Source organism: Leguminivora glycinivorella, chromosome 11 (genome assembly GCF_023078275.1).
Source record: "Leguminivora glycinivorella isolate SPB_JAAS2020 chromosome 11, LegGlyc_1.1, whole genome shotgun sequence".
NCBI classification, from domain to species: Eukaryota; Metazoa; Arthropoda; class Insecta; order Lepidoptera; family Tortricidae; genus Leguminivora; species Leguminivora glycinivorella.
Window position 1 is genome coordinate 3,377,318 of NC_062981.1, and position 15,294 is coordinate 3,392,611.

Here is a 15,294-nt window from a genome sequence, read left to right on the forward strand (position 1 = left end):
TCCCATTGACCTTAGTAGTGGAAAACTTCGCTGGCTTGGTTGAAGTCTTGGTGGCTCAGTTGGCAGAGCGCTGGAGTATCGATCCAGAGGCCGTGAGTTCAAGTCTCACCCAGGGCAGACATTTTCCACTTTTAAATTTATTCTAAGCCTAACGGCATCGATTGCAGACGTTTCTGCTAATCAGAAGTTAAAATCTATTTTAGAACGTTGACAGACGCGTCATGTATTACGTATTGTTGACTCGATCACTTTAATCACTTATCGTCATATCGCCGCCATATACTTCTGTCTCAAAACTTGCAGCAATAACTTGCTCGTCTAAACTCAGCTTTACAGTCGCGTTTAGTTATATCTTCTTCTTCTTCTTTAGTCGTTCCCTCAATGCTGAGGATCGTGACATCATGTCATTCTTATATATCGTTATATCTACCTACACTCTTATGCAGTTATAAATATCTGAACACTACTCTAATATTAGGGATGTAAAAGCATGTTCGGTATTTTTGATAATAAAACTACCGTGAGACACTGACATATTAAACATGTAAAATCGGGTAACTCACGTAAAATTGTCGAAGATCGTTCGACATGTTTCGCTCCGTAACGATAGAGCGATCTTCGACAAGTTTAATTGAGATACCCGATTTTACATGTTTAATATGTTCGGTATTTTTGCTTGAGTGTGTGCGTAACTGAACGCGGTTGTACAGGAGTCTTCAAAGTTCAAATATCGGAGCTGCCAAAGCTAAATATTGGAATGTCTATTGTCAAGACGTCAGAGCGCGTGTTCCGATATTTATGAGAGCTTTAGCAGCTCCGATGTTTCTGATAGCGACTGTACATCTTAAGTACGTTCCGATGTGATGTGTCGTTTGTGAGTAATAAGTTCCACTATGTCGCTTGCCATAAAGACACTTTGACAGGTTTGTGCTTATAAAGAATTAAATACAAGCGATCTCATCCTAATGTAACTTAAGTACTTTAAGCGAAGATTCTTCCTCTTAGTTGTTTTGGTTCGTACACGCGTCATCCTATCTATTTATCTAGTCTAGTATTCTTCAGTAGTATTTTTAGTTTATTACGCTTTTTGTTGATTCGGTTCTTGCCAACTTTTTCGCAAACTTTTGTATAGGTAGACTACAAAAGTTAGAGACGTAGGTTTTCGAGACCTTGACGATAAAAATATATACCAGAGCAAAACTACGGACTTTTTTTTAATGAACACATGTGATAAATTAATACGCCGACTTGGGCGAGATTCGAACTCGTGGCCTGTCAGTTTGCCCGTTCTGCCAAATTATTTCTAAAATGTATTTAAACTCTCCTTACGCTTGACATTTACATACATACTGCACTGACTCGTCCTTGTGTCACATATTCAAATTAGTCTCCAGACATATATCTAAACAGACCCACAAAGCGCCAACCCACGCGCGAATACCAATATTATATATAATATCTGGGCAACCGAGCTTCGCTCGGTTCTGTTTCGTATCCTTGACATGTGTCGCCATCTAGTTCAAAAATGAATAGTACCTACATCGAGCGAAAGAATTCTCAGCCTTAACAACACAACTACTCCACACGAGATGGCGCGCATTTCGCCACAAAAACTCAAATAGTGTATTTTCTATTCGTTTTAGCCTTGACCTGTGTCGCCATCTAGTGTTTGCAATAAATAGTACTTACATCGACCGAAAGAATTCTGTCTTAACAGTACAACTACTGCACACGAGATGGCGCGCGAAGAAAAACGCATGAAAACTCGAAAATTCGCGTTTTCCGGGACCTAAGGATAAGTTAGACCGATTTTTCACCCCCAAAAACCCCCACATAACAAATTTCTGCGAAATCGTTAGAGCGGTTTCCGAGATCGTCAGTGTAAATAAATATATATATAAATAAATAAATAAATAAATATACAAGAATTGCTCGTTTAAAAGTATAAGATACGCTCTGCAGATCTCCTTACAAACATTTTTTATAGAGCTTAATCTAACGTTATGTGGCGTTCGCTCAATGTTTTGTTTCGTCTTTTTTTTACTGGCTTTTTAGCCTATTCGATTAACTCTGCCTAAGAAGCATGTCCGGGGTTGATCCTTGTTGCGGGCATGTATTTATCCCACATATTTTTCTCATTCCTTTCTCAAACCGTACCTAAGGCTCCTGGGGATACTCGGGTTCCTCCTTACAACTGTAGCTAATGTTTGTCACAAGAGTCACTTATGACAAAATTACGCCGGAATCGCCGGATTCCTGCAAAACGTTCCTGGCATCCTGCATAATTGCATTTGTATCGTTTTTATTGCTTGTTGCTGTCACAAATTCGTAGGGCACGATACACAGTACTACAGGTAGCCGAAACCGAGCTTTGTTTTGCGTCCGTTATGATTTGGACCTCAGTAGGCCTAGCACATGATGGCCGCGGGAGTATGTCGCCGCGAGATAGACTACCCGTCCTTATGTCATTAATACAGTTAGAAGAAGACGTGGCATCTATCTCGCGGCGACATACTCCCGCGGCCATCATGTGCTAGGCCTACAGGAACGATAAGCGCACTTGCGGTATCTACATTTAAACATGTCTGTGGCCATCACCCTTATCTTACTTGTAACCGGTATCTTGCATAATTCACACGTATTATCCAAAACCTGTTCCAAACACTGTATAACTGTTCCCACGATTATTTAGTCAACATTTATTAATTGTTTCATAATGGCTAGATGAAAGCAGTTCGGGCTGGATGTTTACATAATATCTAACTTATGTCACGTAGGTTTCAGTCGTTAGGCATTGCATTGTATTATTTGTATCAGCTATTTTATTACTGTCTTGAACATTGTAAACATTAATTGATTGCTGATTAAATCTACTTAACATATATAAACTCATTCATTTTCATTTTCATTTCATTTTTCATTCATAGCAATCTAATTTTTATTTCCATTCTTACCTTTCATTCTTTCCATACTTCACAATACAAGTGCTGAAAAGATTTAATTCGGAAAGAGTGACCATGACCTACGGTAATCGTCACGATCTACTAGTTCCCTTTTCAATGCAATAAGGTGAAAAAGTGGATACATCTCTTTGTAGTCGACTGTACGATGTTTTTCAGTAGAGTCCATATGGTTCAGAAAAACATCATATGTACTGAAAAGAGTGAAAAAGAAAATTACAGAATTTCGTACGGATCTCATAACACTTAAAGTCTAAGGACCCTTAACGCATAGAAAATCACATTTATCTCCTTCTATCAAAGCTAATAAGTTAATATCTGTAATAGAAAATTGGTGAGTCAGTGCGATGTTGCAAAATACATGTCAACCTCAAACCTCAACGCTTGTAGTTTGTAGTAAATTGCGACCTCAAGGTAATTTAGGAGCGCGTTTATACAAAGTTTATGGTCTGTACTTATGACAAAATACTGTTTAAAGTTTTGCACGGAATTGAGAAACCACCGCATAAATAATGATTCCGTAATGGGAGTCCCAAAATCTCCGTAGAAATGAAACCTCTCTCCATGAAACAAAAAATCTCGGCTGCTTATCAGAACAATGAAGGTAAGGTAAACATGAAAATATATGGCCATATTTCACCCCTCACTTTCTCACTCTCTCTCTCTCTGTTTTTGTGCAGGATTTCAGAAATTCCAGCCCTGCAGGGCTAACTAGCACATGACAGGCGCGAGATTATGTTCCCGCGAGATAAACTATCCGTTCTTATTTTTGTTTTTTTTTATCATGCAGAAACGTCTGCGAGCGATGGCTTTGTCTGCCAGGCCTCCGTGCGCCGTTGTGGGAGCGCGATGGCGGCAAAGCCAAGGCTTCCATTTTTCCTTTAATTTAGAAATATTTAGTATCCGTTCTTATGTCATTAATACAATTAGAAAAAGACATATGATCTATCTATGTCGCGGTGATATTATTGCCTAGCATCAATTATGTGCTAGCCTGTGATGGATGATGAGATTGATGAGTGGATGCTGCTTACCAGCGCATTCACAAACTAAAGAATGAAGTTTTTACCTAAGTCTAAACAGCAACAAAGGAACTTCCGTTGTAAACATCCAAATAGCATGTTAATTTCCGACATCACCATACCAAGCCATTGCAAACCTTATTACTGAAGACACGAAGCTTACAAACACAAATTTGTCGTCTAATCGACGCGGTCAGTTAGACAGGCCAGGCGACAAAGTGGGCGATCGATTGCAATACTGACAATGGTTTGACGTAACATGCCCATGCAAGCGAAGCTAAATTTCTGTTGCTAAGCAACTTGCGTCTTGCTTTAACTTAACGGGAGGGAACGTGACGACTGTCGCTTTATGATTCACGGGATCATTTGTTAGCATGTCACGTTCTAACAAGTAAGTAAGTGCGAAAGTAATCACAAGGATGATGTGACAAGTGACAAAAACCCGATCATCATATAGCCACTGGTTTTGTTGGCTGGACAATTTGTCTAGCGCATAGTTGCTTTACGGTGTTCTCCCATTGTTTAAATTAAAGCGTCCGTAAAAACAGTGTCCGTACAATGTGTCTGTCAGATGTCTGACTGATGTGTTTAATGCTTCTATACAGACATAGCAAATTGGTAACAAATGGCATAAGATTTTAAATACTTGCCGGCTGAGAAGGAGCAACAAATTCAGTCGGTTTGTCAAATGTCATAAATTGCAAATAAATCGGGGACCATTTCAAGTTCTTATCATATTCTCACAGGGACCAGTAGTCCACAGAAGATCTTACAAAACATAAAATAGAGTACAAATCTGTCATTATGTTTGACTGGAATTAGACACAGATGTGTCAACATCAACGATCAGATCTCCAATTCTCCAATACTCACATCTGTGCCTACTTCCCGTCCATTTATGTGTCATAAATCCCACGTGAACCCTTTTCCTAGAATTAGTAATATAAATTGTTGGTAAAGAAAAAAATACCTTACTGTTAGGGAGCATAATATGCTTTGTAACACCAAACACAGAAATTCTGGCTCTAGAAAATTACTAATTATTTGATTCATACTCTTATTGTAATTGCCATTTGACAAGCGATTAGATAATTTGACTGGTACAGCATAGGCTAAGCATTGAACTTGATCTCTGTGGGAATTGCTATTTTTAAAACAAACGTTTCCCACGTCGATCGTTTGCGAGGAAGCTGGTGGTTACGTGGCGAAGGTGGCGATGCCAATATTTTATTTCTTACTTATTGACCCGTTATATTTAAAATGCCGTCTTTTGGCACCAACCCTTTATGCACCTTGGCCTTAACAATAGGAAACGCTATTATGCGCAAATTTCATCTTATTCCTAGGACTGATATATTTTAGGAGTTCGTTAAACAGTCGTATCTGGAACGACAACGGCGTCCTGCGTCGGACATTTTCAAACTCCTTACATGCCTCATTGGGTGCCACATATGATCTTCTTGAACCTCTCCACTCAGTGCACTTCATCATTATGATAAATTTGTGAAGTCCGAATACTTATGCTCTGATGTGACCAATTCGGTCATGTTTCATATTTGCACATATTTAAGCGCAAAATTTGACGTAGCAGGAAGACTGAATAGTGTGGTAGAACTTTAAGATCGGCTGACTGCTTGATTATAGGCTCTTGAAAGTCCACAATCTAGGGACACAGAGTCAGGTCAGGCCTGATAGTCTTAGTAATAAGTGCCTAACTAATATCCTATCCAGTTTTGTGTTACCGATTCTAAACTAATTCTCCCTTGTCCCCAGGATGTCTAACATGCGTTCAAGTGTTAAACATTATGGTGCTCCTCGGCTTCATGCTGAACTACGCGCTACGAGTGAACCTGACCATCGCCATCGTCGAAATGATCTTACCGACCGCCAACGCTACCAATGTGACCGACACGGCCAATGTTACAGACATGTTCAATGTCACTGAGGTAAGTTTCAACGAATTTGATCTTATTGTTGAAGTGATGCCTCACCTCACGGTTCCAAAGAAAACCGGCCAATAGCGTGTCGGGCCAAGCTCAGTGTAGGGTTCCGTAGTTTTCCGTATTTTTCTCAAAAACTACTGAACCTATCAAGTTCAAAACAATTGTCCTAGAAAGTCTTTATAAAGTTCTACATTTGTGATTTTTTTTTTCATATTTTTTAAACATATGGTTCATATTCTTCATAAGTTAGAGGGGGGGGGACACTTTTTTTTCCTTTAGGAGTGATTATTTCTGAAAATATTAATATTATCAAAAACGATTTTAGTAAACCCTTATTCATTTTAAATACCTATCCAACAATATATCACACGTTGGGGTTGGAATGAAAAACCCCTACCCTAACAAAACATTTTTTTCCACTTTTTATTTTACCCCTTTGTCGGCGTGATTGATATACATATGGTACCTCAGCTTTCTAGTGCTAACGGTCACTGAGATTATCCGCGGACGGAAGGACGGACGGACGGACGGACAGACAGACATGGCGAAACTATAAGGGTTCCTAGTTGACTACGGAAGCCTAAAAACATGCATGCTAAGGGTTTCCCCAAACTTACCGACGCGGCATCGGCTCTAGCCGACCAAAAATCGCTCGTTTGTATGAAGACACTTGCCTTACGCGTCGAATCGTGGATATGTTTGGGGAGACCCGAACTTGATAAGAGATTCCCTAAAACATAGACGAGAGCGACTTGCTTTAACAAAGGACATTTTCAGGCAACATAAACAAACTATGACTAATTCTGAAGGGGCACTTGAAAAGAAGATTACAATGTATTAGGCTGTAAAGAGTGACATCATGTCTTGTATAATTTCTAGGAAACGATCATAAAACACAATGATGTGATTTACCTATTTATCAGGCTATTTCTTAGTAAGACTTAAGTTGTTCTTTAATTACCCGTCATTACTTAAATGTGTTTGTTTGTTAATATTTGACACTAAATGTTGTGGTTGATCAGTCCTGATAGAAGAGTCCTTAAACTTGAACTGAAGCATGCACCAATTTCTCCCTTCTGTGAAGAAGAGCCGCATATTTTATGTGGGGAATAATTTGCCGAAGTTGCGAGTCCAACTCGTAAAAAGTCGAGTTTCGTACAACTAACCCTTTAATTTAAAACAAGGCAGTCGTGTTGGCTAAGCTACATTTGAGTTAATTTTGACCTTCGCCAAAATGTTATTTTTAAATCTACGAAACTAGAAAAATAGATAGGTATATTGAAAACATTTAGGCTACTGAAATGTTTATAAATGAGTTTTGCAGGCTGTTAGATTTTTAAGATTTTATTCCGCTTTCGAAAATTACCTGTGCCAAGCAGATGTTCCTAACGGAGATCTGTCTGCAAAAATATTTGTCTTCTTTGCCATGCTTGACATTTTGTCTACTAAACATACGTACAAGATTTACCGTTATGTATTGTATTTAATCTTTGTTGTTTACATTTGTAAACTCGCAATCGACTCTTTTGTCTCAGTTAGCAACAGTTGATTCACATCTCAACTAGGTTAACAGCTCCATGACTCAGCCTTGACTAATATAAATTCACACGAGAGACATTTAATAAGCTGTGGGTGCATTGTTCATTCAAGGATAAATATACCTCACTAGCTTTTGCCCGCGGCTTCGCTGGAGTTATATTCGAAAATTGCGGAGTGCTCCACACAAAATTCCACCCCCCGTTTTAGGGCAGTGTTTGAATAGAAAGAGACAAAAATTTGCCAATGTCATTTTCCATCCCTTCAACTATCTCCACTTAAAAATCACTTCAATTCGTTGCTTCGTTTTGCCTTGAAATGAAAGTGGGATAAACAGACACACACACATTCTCATTTATATATGTATAAAGTATGGATTAATATACAATAAGATACAGATTTCTAATATAGTGAGATTGAGACCTGTATAATGAGATTTTGCAGGTCACCTAACCTTTGTTTACAATGGGAGGATCTAAAACGGAAATATCAAGGAAAACTTGTTTAGGATATTCATACCTTGAACTAGCTTTTGATGGACAGCCTTGATTCTAGAATCAACTGGACGTCTTTACTGATCGAGCTTAATTTCTAGAGAGTAAATTAGTGGCACAGCAGAAGAGAAAATAATTATGTGGCCTCAAGGGTCTTTCTGGCTTTTAAGTCACACTTTAGTGCGAAACCACAGCATTCATGGTCTTGTCAGTGAAAAATATTCTAAGACCCCCAGTCTCAGATCTAGGTAGTATACAATACAATACAATACTCTTTATTGCACACCTCACATAGTTTACAAGTAATACACAAGAAACAAAACAAATTAAACAGAGGTAACAACAGGCGGTCTTATCGCTTAAGAGCGATCTCTTCCAGACAACCTAAAGAGAGTATGTAAATATGTAAATTATATCTACTTAAGTACTTACTTATTTAAAAATCTTTTACAGTTCAAGACAGATTTATTAATTAAATTAGCGAACTTTTTTGCTAGTCCTCTTTCTGCAACGGGTTTTTAAGACTATGTTTTTCTTGCAGCATCCACACAGAGAGCAGACCCGTTACCAATGGGACACGACGCAGAAGAACATGCTGCTCGGTTGCTTCTTCTGGGGCTACGTGCTGACAGAACTACCAGGAGGGCGGCTTGCTGAAATCATTGGGGCAAGGTGAGCATACTAACTACTAACCTTTACTGGGTAACCAAGACTGTGAAGCAGGACTAGCAGGAGTGAGCATATGTACAAACACGAATACCATGAAATACCAAATAGAAGAACATGCTGCTAGGCTGTTTTTTCCAGGGTTATGTGCTGAGAAAACTCATAAGGTGCATACTGAAAACATCAAGACATGGTGACGTGCTGACGTGACACATGCAGGCGGTGACTTCCTTTCAGGTTTCCAGTGAGGAGATAGGAAACGTGCCATTTCAATTCTCTTCATCCGCTGAATTATAACCTGTAGCTATTGGTTGATTGTAACATCTCCGCCTATGTACTCACCAGCAGATATAGTCCGCAATACGTTTTTGCTTGCCAGGTGGTCTCACTCGCAACCGAGTTTAATCTACCGATGATCTCTTGATAGAGGCCGTATTTTGCTGTTTTGCTCTGTGCATATTTTTCCTCTCCTGTTTTCGAAGAATAATTTGCCTGAAATGTCCGCACTTTGTCCTATTAATATTAGGTATTAATAATATTAATATGTATTAAATATGAGTAAAAAATCGTTGTTTGACCTGCTTGACTTCTGTTGACTGCATCCTTAGTAATTTTGCGGTTTCTGTTTGTCATATTCGTTACCTAAAGGCGTCGGCTCGGCACATACCAAATTGATCAGTCGCTTATTTAGGTTAAGTAAAACTAGTAAGTTGGAGTAAACAAGTAACTTTCCTACCGTTTTAGGTCTGGTTTCCGTTCGGAATATTTTCAAATCATCGTCTCTGTACTCCATTGTTTATTGACACGGTCCGATTGTTAGATCACCCAAATGCATATGATAATTACGTCAAGGAATAAATTAGTGATAATCGATTCGATTCGGGATTTCGAACTAGGTTCTGCTGGCCTTAGCGGGGTGACAATCGTTTGCTATTACGGCTAGAACATCGAGTCGTGAACAACGAAACGTTTTGTGTTTCTCTGTCACTCTTTTCAAGTTGGCTACGCGATTGAGAAATGTGTAATTAACGTGTGTACCTACACTGTACAGTGAGCTACAAAAGCGCTTGGCGAATTTATCAATGAATTCATTCATAATTTCTCCATCCAATTTCGCAGCTCACTGTACATCCTGAGACTCCTGAGATATTACCTTTGCGCTATAACATGGGGTTCTAAGAAGTGGGTATTTAGGATTTCAGATTTTGTAGGCAGTTACTTTAAGTTTGCTCAATAAGAAGTCGAATGGAAGTTTTCAAAACAAGCGACTTTATTGAATGACAAGCGACTTAAGTCTTGTTTCATTTTTGTTAAGCAAAAACCGTGGTTTCCCACCTTAATTAACTTTTTCTCTACCCAGACAGTTAAGCAAAAAATGCATTTAAATTAGGGCTCTGGATATTCGTTACTACCCGCCGATCCGTGCGCCCGGCCCCTTAGCCCCGGCGGTGCTAAGCGTCCGAACTACCCGAACCCGCCGAAGTCCGTTCCCGTGTAGTGCCGTTCGCGCGTGTAGTGCCGAATCGGCGTTCGGGGCCGGACGGCCGGACGCACGGACTTCGGCACCGTTCGGGTATTGAACACACAAGGCGGCCGGCGGCGGACCGATCGACTTATTGCCGTGCCGGTTTGTATTTAACAAATAGGTGAATTTTAAAATTTATATTAATTTAGCGAATGAATACGAATTGGTTTTATACATACTCGTTTTATTTTGATCAATAACGTGTTAACTATATTTTTTGTACTTGTTCCCGTTACGTTGTAGGCTACTCGTACAGATTAGATAATATGGTGATATTCAATATAAATATTACAAACGTATTCCTATAGGTCCATAATTCGCCAGGCACACTAGTCTACTGGTTTTTTTTTCAATAAAGTTGCTTAAGACAATTGCGAAAAGTAGAGTTTAATGGACTTTATTTGTCTCTAGGTTAACTAATAGAAGTCTAACCAGGGTATTGGTTTGTGTGAAAAATACTATATTAGTTCTATTACTTGATTGTTTTATAATGTTCATGGTGCCTTACTATAGGGACCATACCACCTATAGTATAGTTATATCTATGTCTCATAGTTGTAAAATAAATATTGGGGACATTACACAGATCGACTTAGCCCCAAACTAAGCAAAGCTTGTACTATGGGTGCTAAGCGACGATATACATACTTAAATAGATAAATACATAACTATGGAAACGGATTATATCACGTATCCTGAATTTACTATTCATCCCGACGTTTCGAACACTTTACAGCGTCCTTGGTCAACGGGTGACACTCAGTTTCCACAGTTTTATTTCATAAATATCTTTCAAATTGATTAAGGAAATGTATTTGAACTATCGAGTTATTAGTTTTTATGTAAGAAGTTAGTAGAATTAACGTCGCATGAGAAGACAAAGGTAATAATAATGACTTGTGGGCGGCACAAAAACCAATAACCGTGGTGATTTTTACTGATAATAATGACACTCAAACCTCACACTCGGCTTCCCTTTGACATGGACAAACCTTTTGTTTGAAAAGTTCTAGATGTAGCCGCGCTGTTTTACAAATACCTAGTTAAGAATGGTATTTTTTTTGTTATTTTGGAGGGAACCACTTTGAAGTGAATATGTATCCATAGTCCTGGTTCTTAACTTGAGCTAGTCGGATAGGGTGTGACAAAAAGCATAAGACTTGACATGTATATAGATAACTTACAAACACTTAACAAAAAAAATAAAAGTACGCAGACGCCGAAGTGTCAATGTTTCCCCTCTTTTCCCTCATTTTTATATCATTATCTTCAGTTTTTTTATATTGTCATGAAAACCGTGAACGTTATTTAGGAAAAACGATATTTAGGAAAAGTATATTCTCCATAAAAAATTTCTACAATACTGTCTTTTAAGGTATATAGCTTTAACTCATCATTTTCAAATTATGCTTAAGTCCCCCGCATAATATTTGTGTTTAACTACTAGTGGGATGAGTAGGGGTAGCACTACCGACTGTTAGTAATATACTTAAAATGGAAATATTGTAGAGAATTTCATGGTACTTCTCCTAGACATATTTCTGGTAAGTACCTACTCGTAATATTTACTTATCAAAACCTTTAATTAATAGTTTTCGTGAAAATTTTAAAACGCTAAAAATGGGATATAATAGTGGGGGGAAGAGATTGACTCCTCGGCGTGTTTCTACTTCTATTTATTCTTATGAACGTCAAAGCTATGTGCATACCAAGTTTCATGCTTTCTGACATCATAATAATTTAGGCCACTGAAAACGCGTGCCCTATATAATAATACCTAAAATGTAAAACATGGAAAAAAATCGAGTAGTTAAAATTTGTCCCCCAGTCACAATTGCTCCGCTGTCCCTTTCTCGTTTTAGTTATTAAGGTTTTATCATTTTTGGTTCTTTAAACTGATTTTCATATTCGCTTGAACCAAGAACGCGAACGATCATCAAGCATCACTATACGTCGAGAACGGATCGGACCCGCGGGTTTTTAGAGTCCGTCGATCCGGACACACGGACTACACGGGTACCCGGACCTTAATTACACGGTCCCTAATTACCCGTTCCAAACGGGCCAGAAATCCGGATTCGTGTAACACGGGAACGGATACCCGGCAACGGGTACACGAAACACGGACGCGACCGGGAGCCCTAATTTAAATACCTAATTCATAACTTTTAACAACAATTCAAAACTTTACCATAAAATCAACCTTACTTAGTCCTCTTGAGTCTTTTGAAGAATGAAATGGTGTGCAAAACGAAGTTAACCCTTGAAATGTGAATTATGGCGCCGCCGGTTTCGTGGAAGCCGGGCCATTGACATTATCAGTGCAATTATCGTCGATTACCGAGGGCTGTCAGTCATGACGGTTTAGTCACAGTCACAGGGGCTGTTCACCGGTTTGGATTCGCGAGGTACAGTCAACCAATTTGAATCCTAGGCCACTATAGAACCCTGTCCTATTGACGCCGTGCTTTATTTTTGATTTGCCTTAGAAGTCACTTTGACTTGTGCTGTGATAAAGTTTTACAGTCTCCTAGGATCCATATTGGTTGACTGTATCACAGGTTGACGGCCCACACTGCCCACAGATTACAGATGTTAGTGCGAAAAGGGTTTCCTTCGGAAATGTTCGTATTTGTCATGCTAGTTCAGTCAATGTCAGTACATCTTGTATTGAAATTGACTGAAATAGCATGACACGTTCGTACGTTTCCGTAACAATTCGAAGGCAAAACTTTTCGCACTACATCTGTAGTAGTTCATTAGCCTGATGTCTGTTTTTCCACCACTGTTTTTTTTTACCTGACAGGCTGATAACGTCCTGCAACTCAGATAAATTAGTAATCTGAGGGCCTCTTTAGAACCCTGACAATTTACTGAACAGTTGAAGGCGAGAGTGAGTATGAAGGCGAGTGTGCCGTGGGCGTGCAACGATTGTGCAGCACGCGACAGTAACATACCTATTCGCATTCAGATATTTCACACTCCCGCAGTATGCTAGCGTGATTAAGGCTCTTTGAGGTATTTTAGGATAATTCTGACTTCGTTTCATGAGCTCACCGGAATCAGTGAGATAAATGTCTCCAAAGTGAAAGTATATATAGAAAACATCAATTAACTTTTTAGGACCCTCAAATCAAATAGTAGATGCTACTTTTTTGACCGTTGCTAAAAGCTACCTAATACTTTTGTAGACGTCATGCCAAATTCTGTAAATGACTTCATATGATTTCATGAGCAGCTCTCCATTAATAAACCTTGCAACGAAGTTAAACAGTTGAAGGTTTGAAAGTGCTATCAATGAGAAATGATTATGTCCATCATTTATCAACATATTTAGGTCATACCCTACATTCAGACTTGGCAAGCTTCATTCATATGAATCTACGCCGAACTTTCTAGAACCAATGGAAGGGTCAGAAAGTCAACGAGCTTATTTCTATCATATGTACTTGTAATTGATTCCAATGAGATAAAGATACTTGATGCGCACAATGCTTCGTTTGTGGTCGTTGATTTAATTGACTTGATTTATGTTGCCATGTTGACAGTCATTTAGGTCATATTATGTTCATTGCTAACGTCATACGAGTCAATTGAAAGGTCTGTAATAATATGTTTATGATCTTACGCTGTGGGGCTCGTCTTCTCTTATCGACGTATTTGCTCTAGGCATGTATATCGAACATGTGGAAAACCCCCCTTTTCTTAACCTTTTGCCTACCATAGAAATCAATCGTCGTGTAGGTACGGTTTCTGTCCAATGTCAACATTGTCAACCTTCGTGCATTCCCATAAGGTTCCCGATGACGTGCGTAGTTTAAATTACTTGTATAATTTTATTATTCCTCATCATCGGCAACCGTATCACAATTACTTGGGGTCGGCGCAACATGTCTTTTGATGGTCGAGAAGCTCCTGAATAGCTGAAGGATCTTAGGATTGTAGGGGGTAATTACACAAAAGATCCCGATGGGTCGAAGTGTATCCGTAAGGGCCCCCGCAGATTTAAGATAAGATAAGATAAGATAACATGTCTTTTTCTTCCATATCTCTATCGGACGTCATCTCATCATTAACTATTATTATTTATTTCTCTAGCTGCCTATATATAACTTCTCGTCACAGATTTCGATGACGGCAACCTCAGCAATTATGGATTACGTTTATTATGGGTACACCCATTATTCCTGTAGCATGGTAACAGACGGACAGCCAGTTTTTCGCCATCTTTAGCATGTCCCGGAAACTTTTTGTCCAATTAGCAAAGTCTTGCAAATTGTGTCTGACTAACGGTACTTTTAGTTAGACTATTGTCAGTAATGTAACAATAGCGTCTCCGTTAAAGATTCAAATTAGTAACAATTACGACACAGCTAATACTGAAAATACCAGTTCATAGTTATGATCACTATTTCATAAACATCATGGCATCAACATAAAAAGCATTGCAAAAAAGAAAAAAATGTGGTACCTAGGAAGAATTCGTCGTAACTTCTCATATAATTAATATGTAATAGCTCTCTGAGCCAAGTGGTGTATTGTATATATGATTTCGTATTTATAATCGATAATGCTACTGCAAACCCGTCGAAAAATTACGATCAGCCTAAAAGACATACAAAACTTTATTGCAAAACCTATACTATACCTATTATATTTTTTCACTTATTCGCGATAACTACCCATTTAGTTAACCACGTGCTGTGTGATTCAGTCCCATTGATAAAGCTACTGAAAACCCGTCGAACATTCCAGCGGCCCGCATCGCTTATCGCGTTGTGTCACTTGTGTGTCACTGCGAATCGTAGCGTGGTTTTTACGAAAGCGATGTGGGTGGTTACTGGAGGGCGATTTTTGAATCTCGCATACGGGATTTTGTCACTAAAATACCGGTTGAAAACGGTGAATTGCTTATTATTTTCAGTGACAATTTTCTGTATTCGAACGCGTGAGACTCAGAAATCGTCCCGCTGGTCACACATTTGGCGTTGCTCAGTTGCTATGACATTCTTTTTGGGTGCAGCCGAAAGCCGGAGGGGTGTAATTTTTTTGAGCAGTGAGTTCAGTTCTATATAGTACTTTTAGGTGTTTAAAAAAACCTATTAAATTCATAATTTCTAAACTTTTCGGTAGTTACAACATTCGTTA

General features: G+C 38.8%; 1 protein-coding gene across 1 annotated transcript in view; it reads left to right on the forward strand.

The window, feature by feature from the left end:
- The window catches only part of LOC125231122 (sialin), a 90,871-nt gene that overhangs the window by 26,751 nt on the left and 48,826 nt on the right, over positions 1-15,294 (forward strand). The window contains exons 3-4 of the mRNA XM_048136480.1: positions 5,756-5,928; positions 8,497-8,627. Of these exons, the coding sequence (XP_047992437.1) occupies positions 5,756-5,928; positions 8,497-8,627 (304 nt within the window). The remainder of the gene's footprint in view (positions 1-5,755; positions 5,929-8,496; positions 8,628-15,294) is intronic.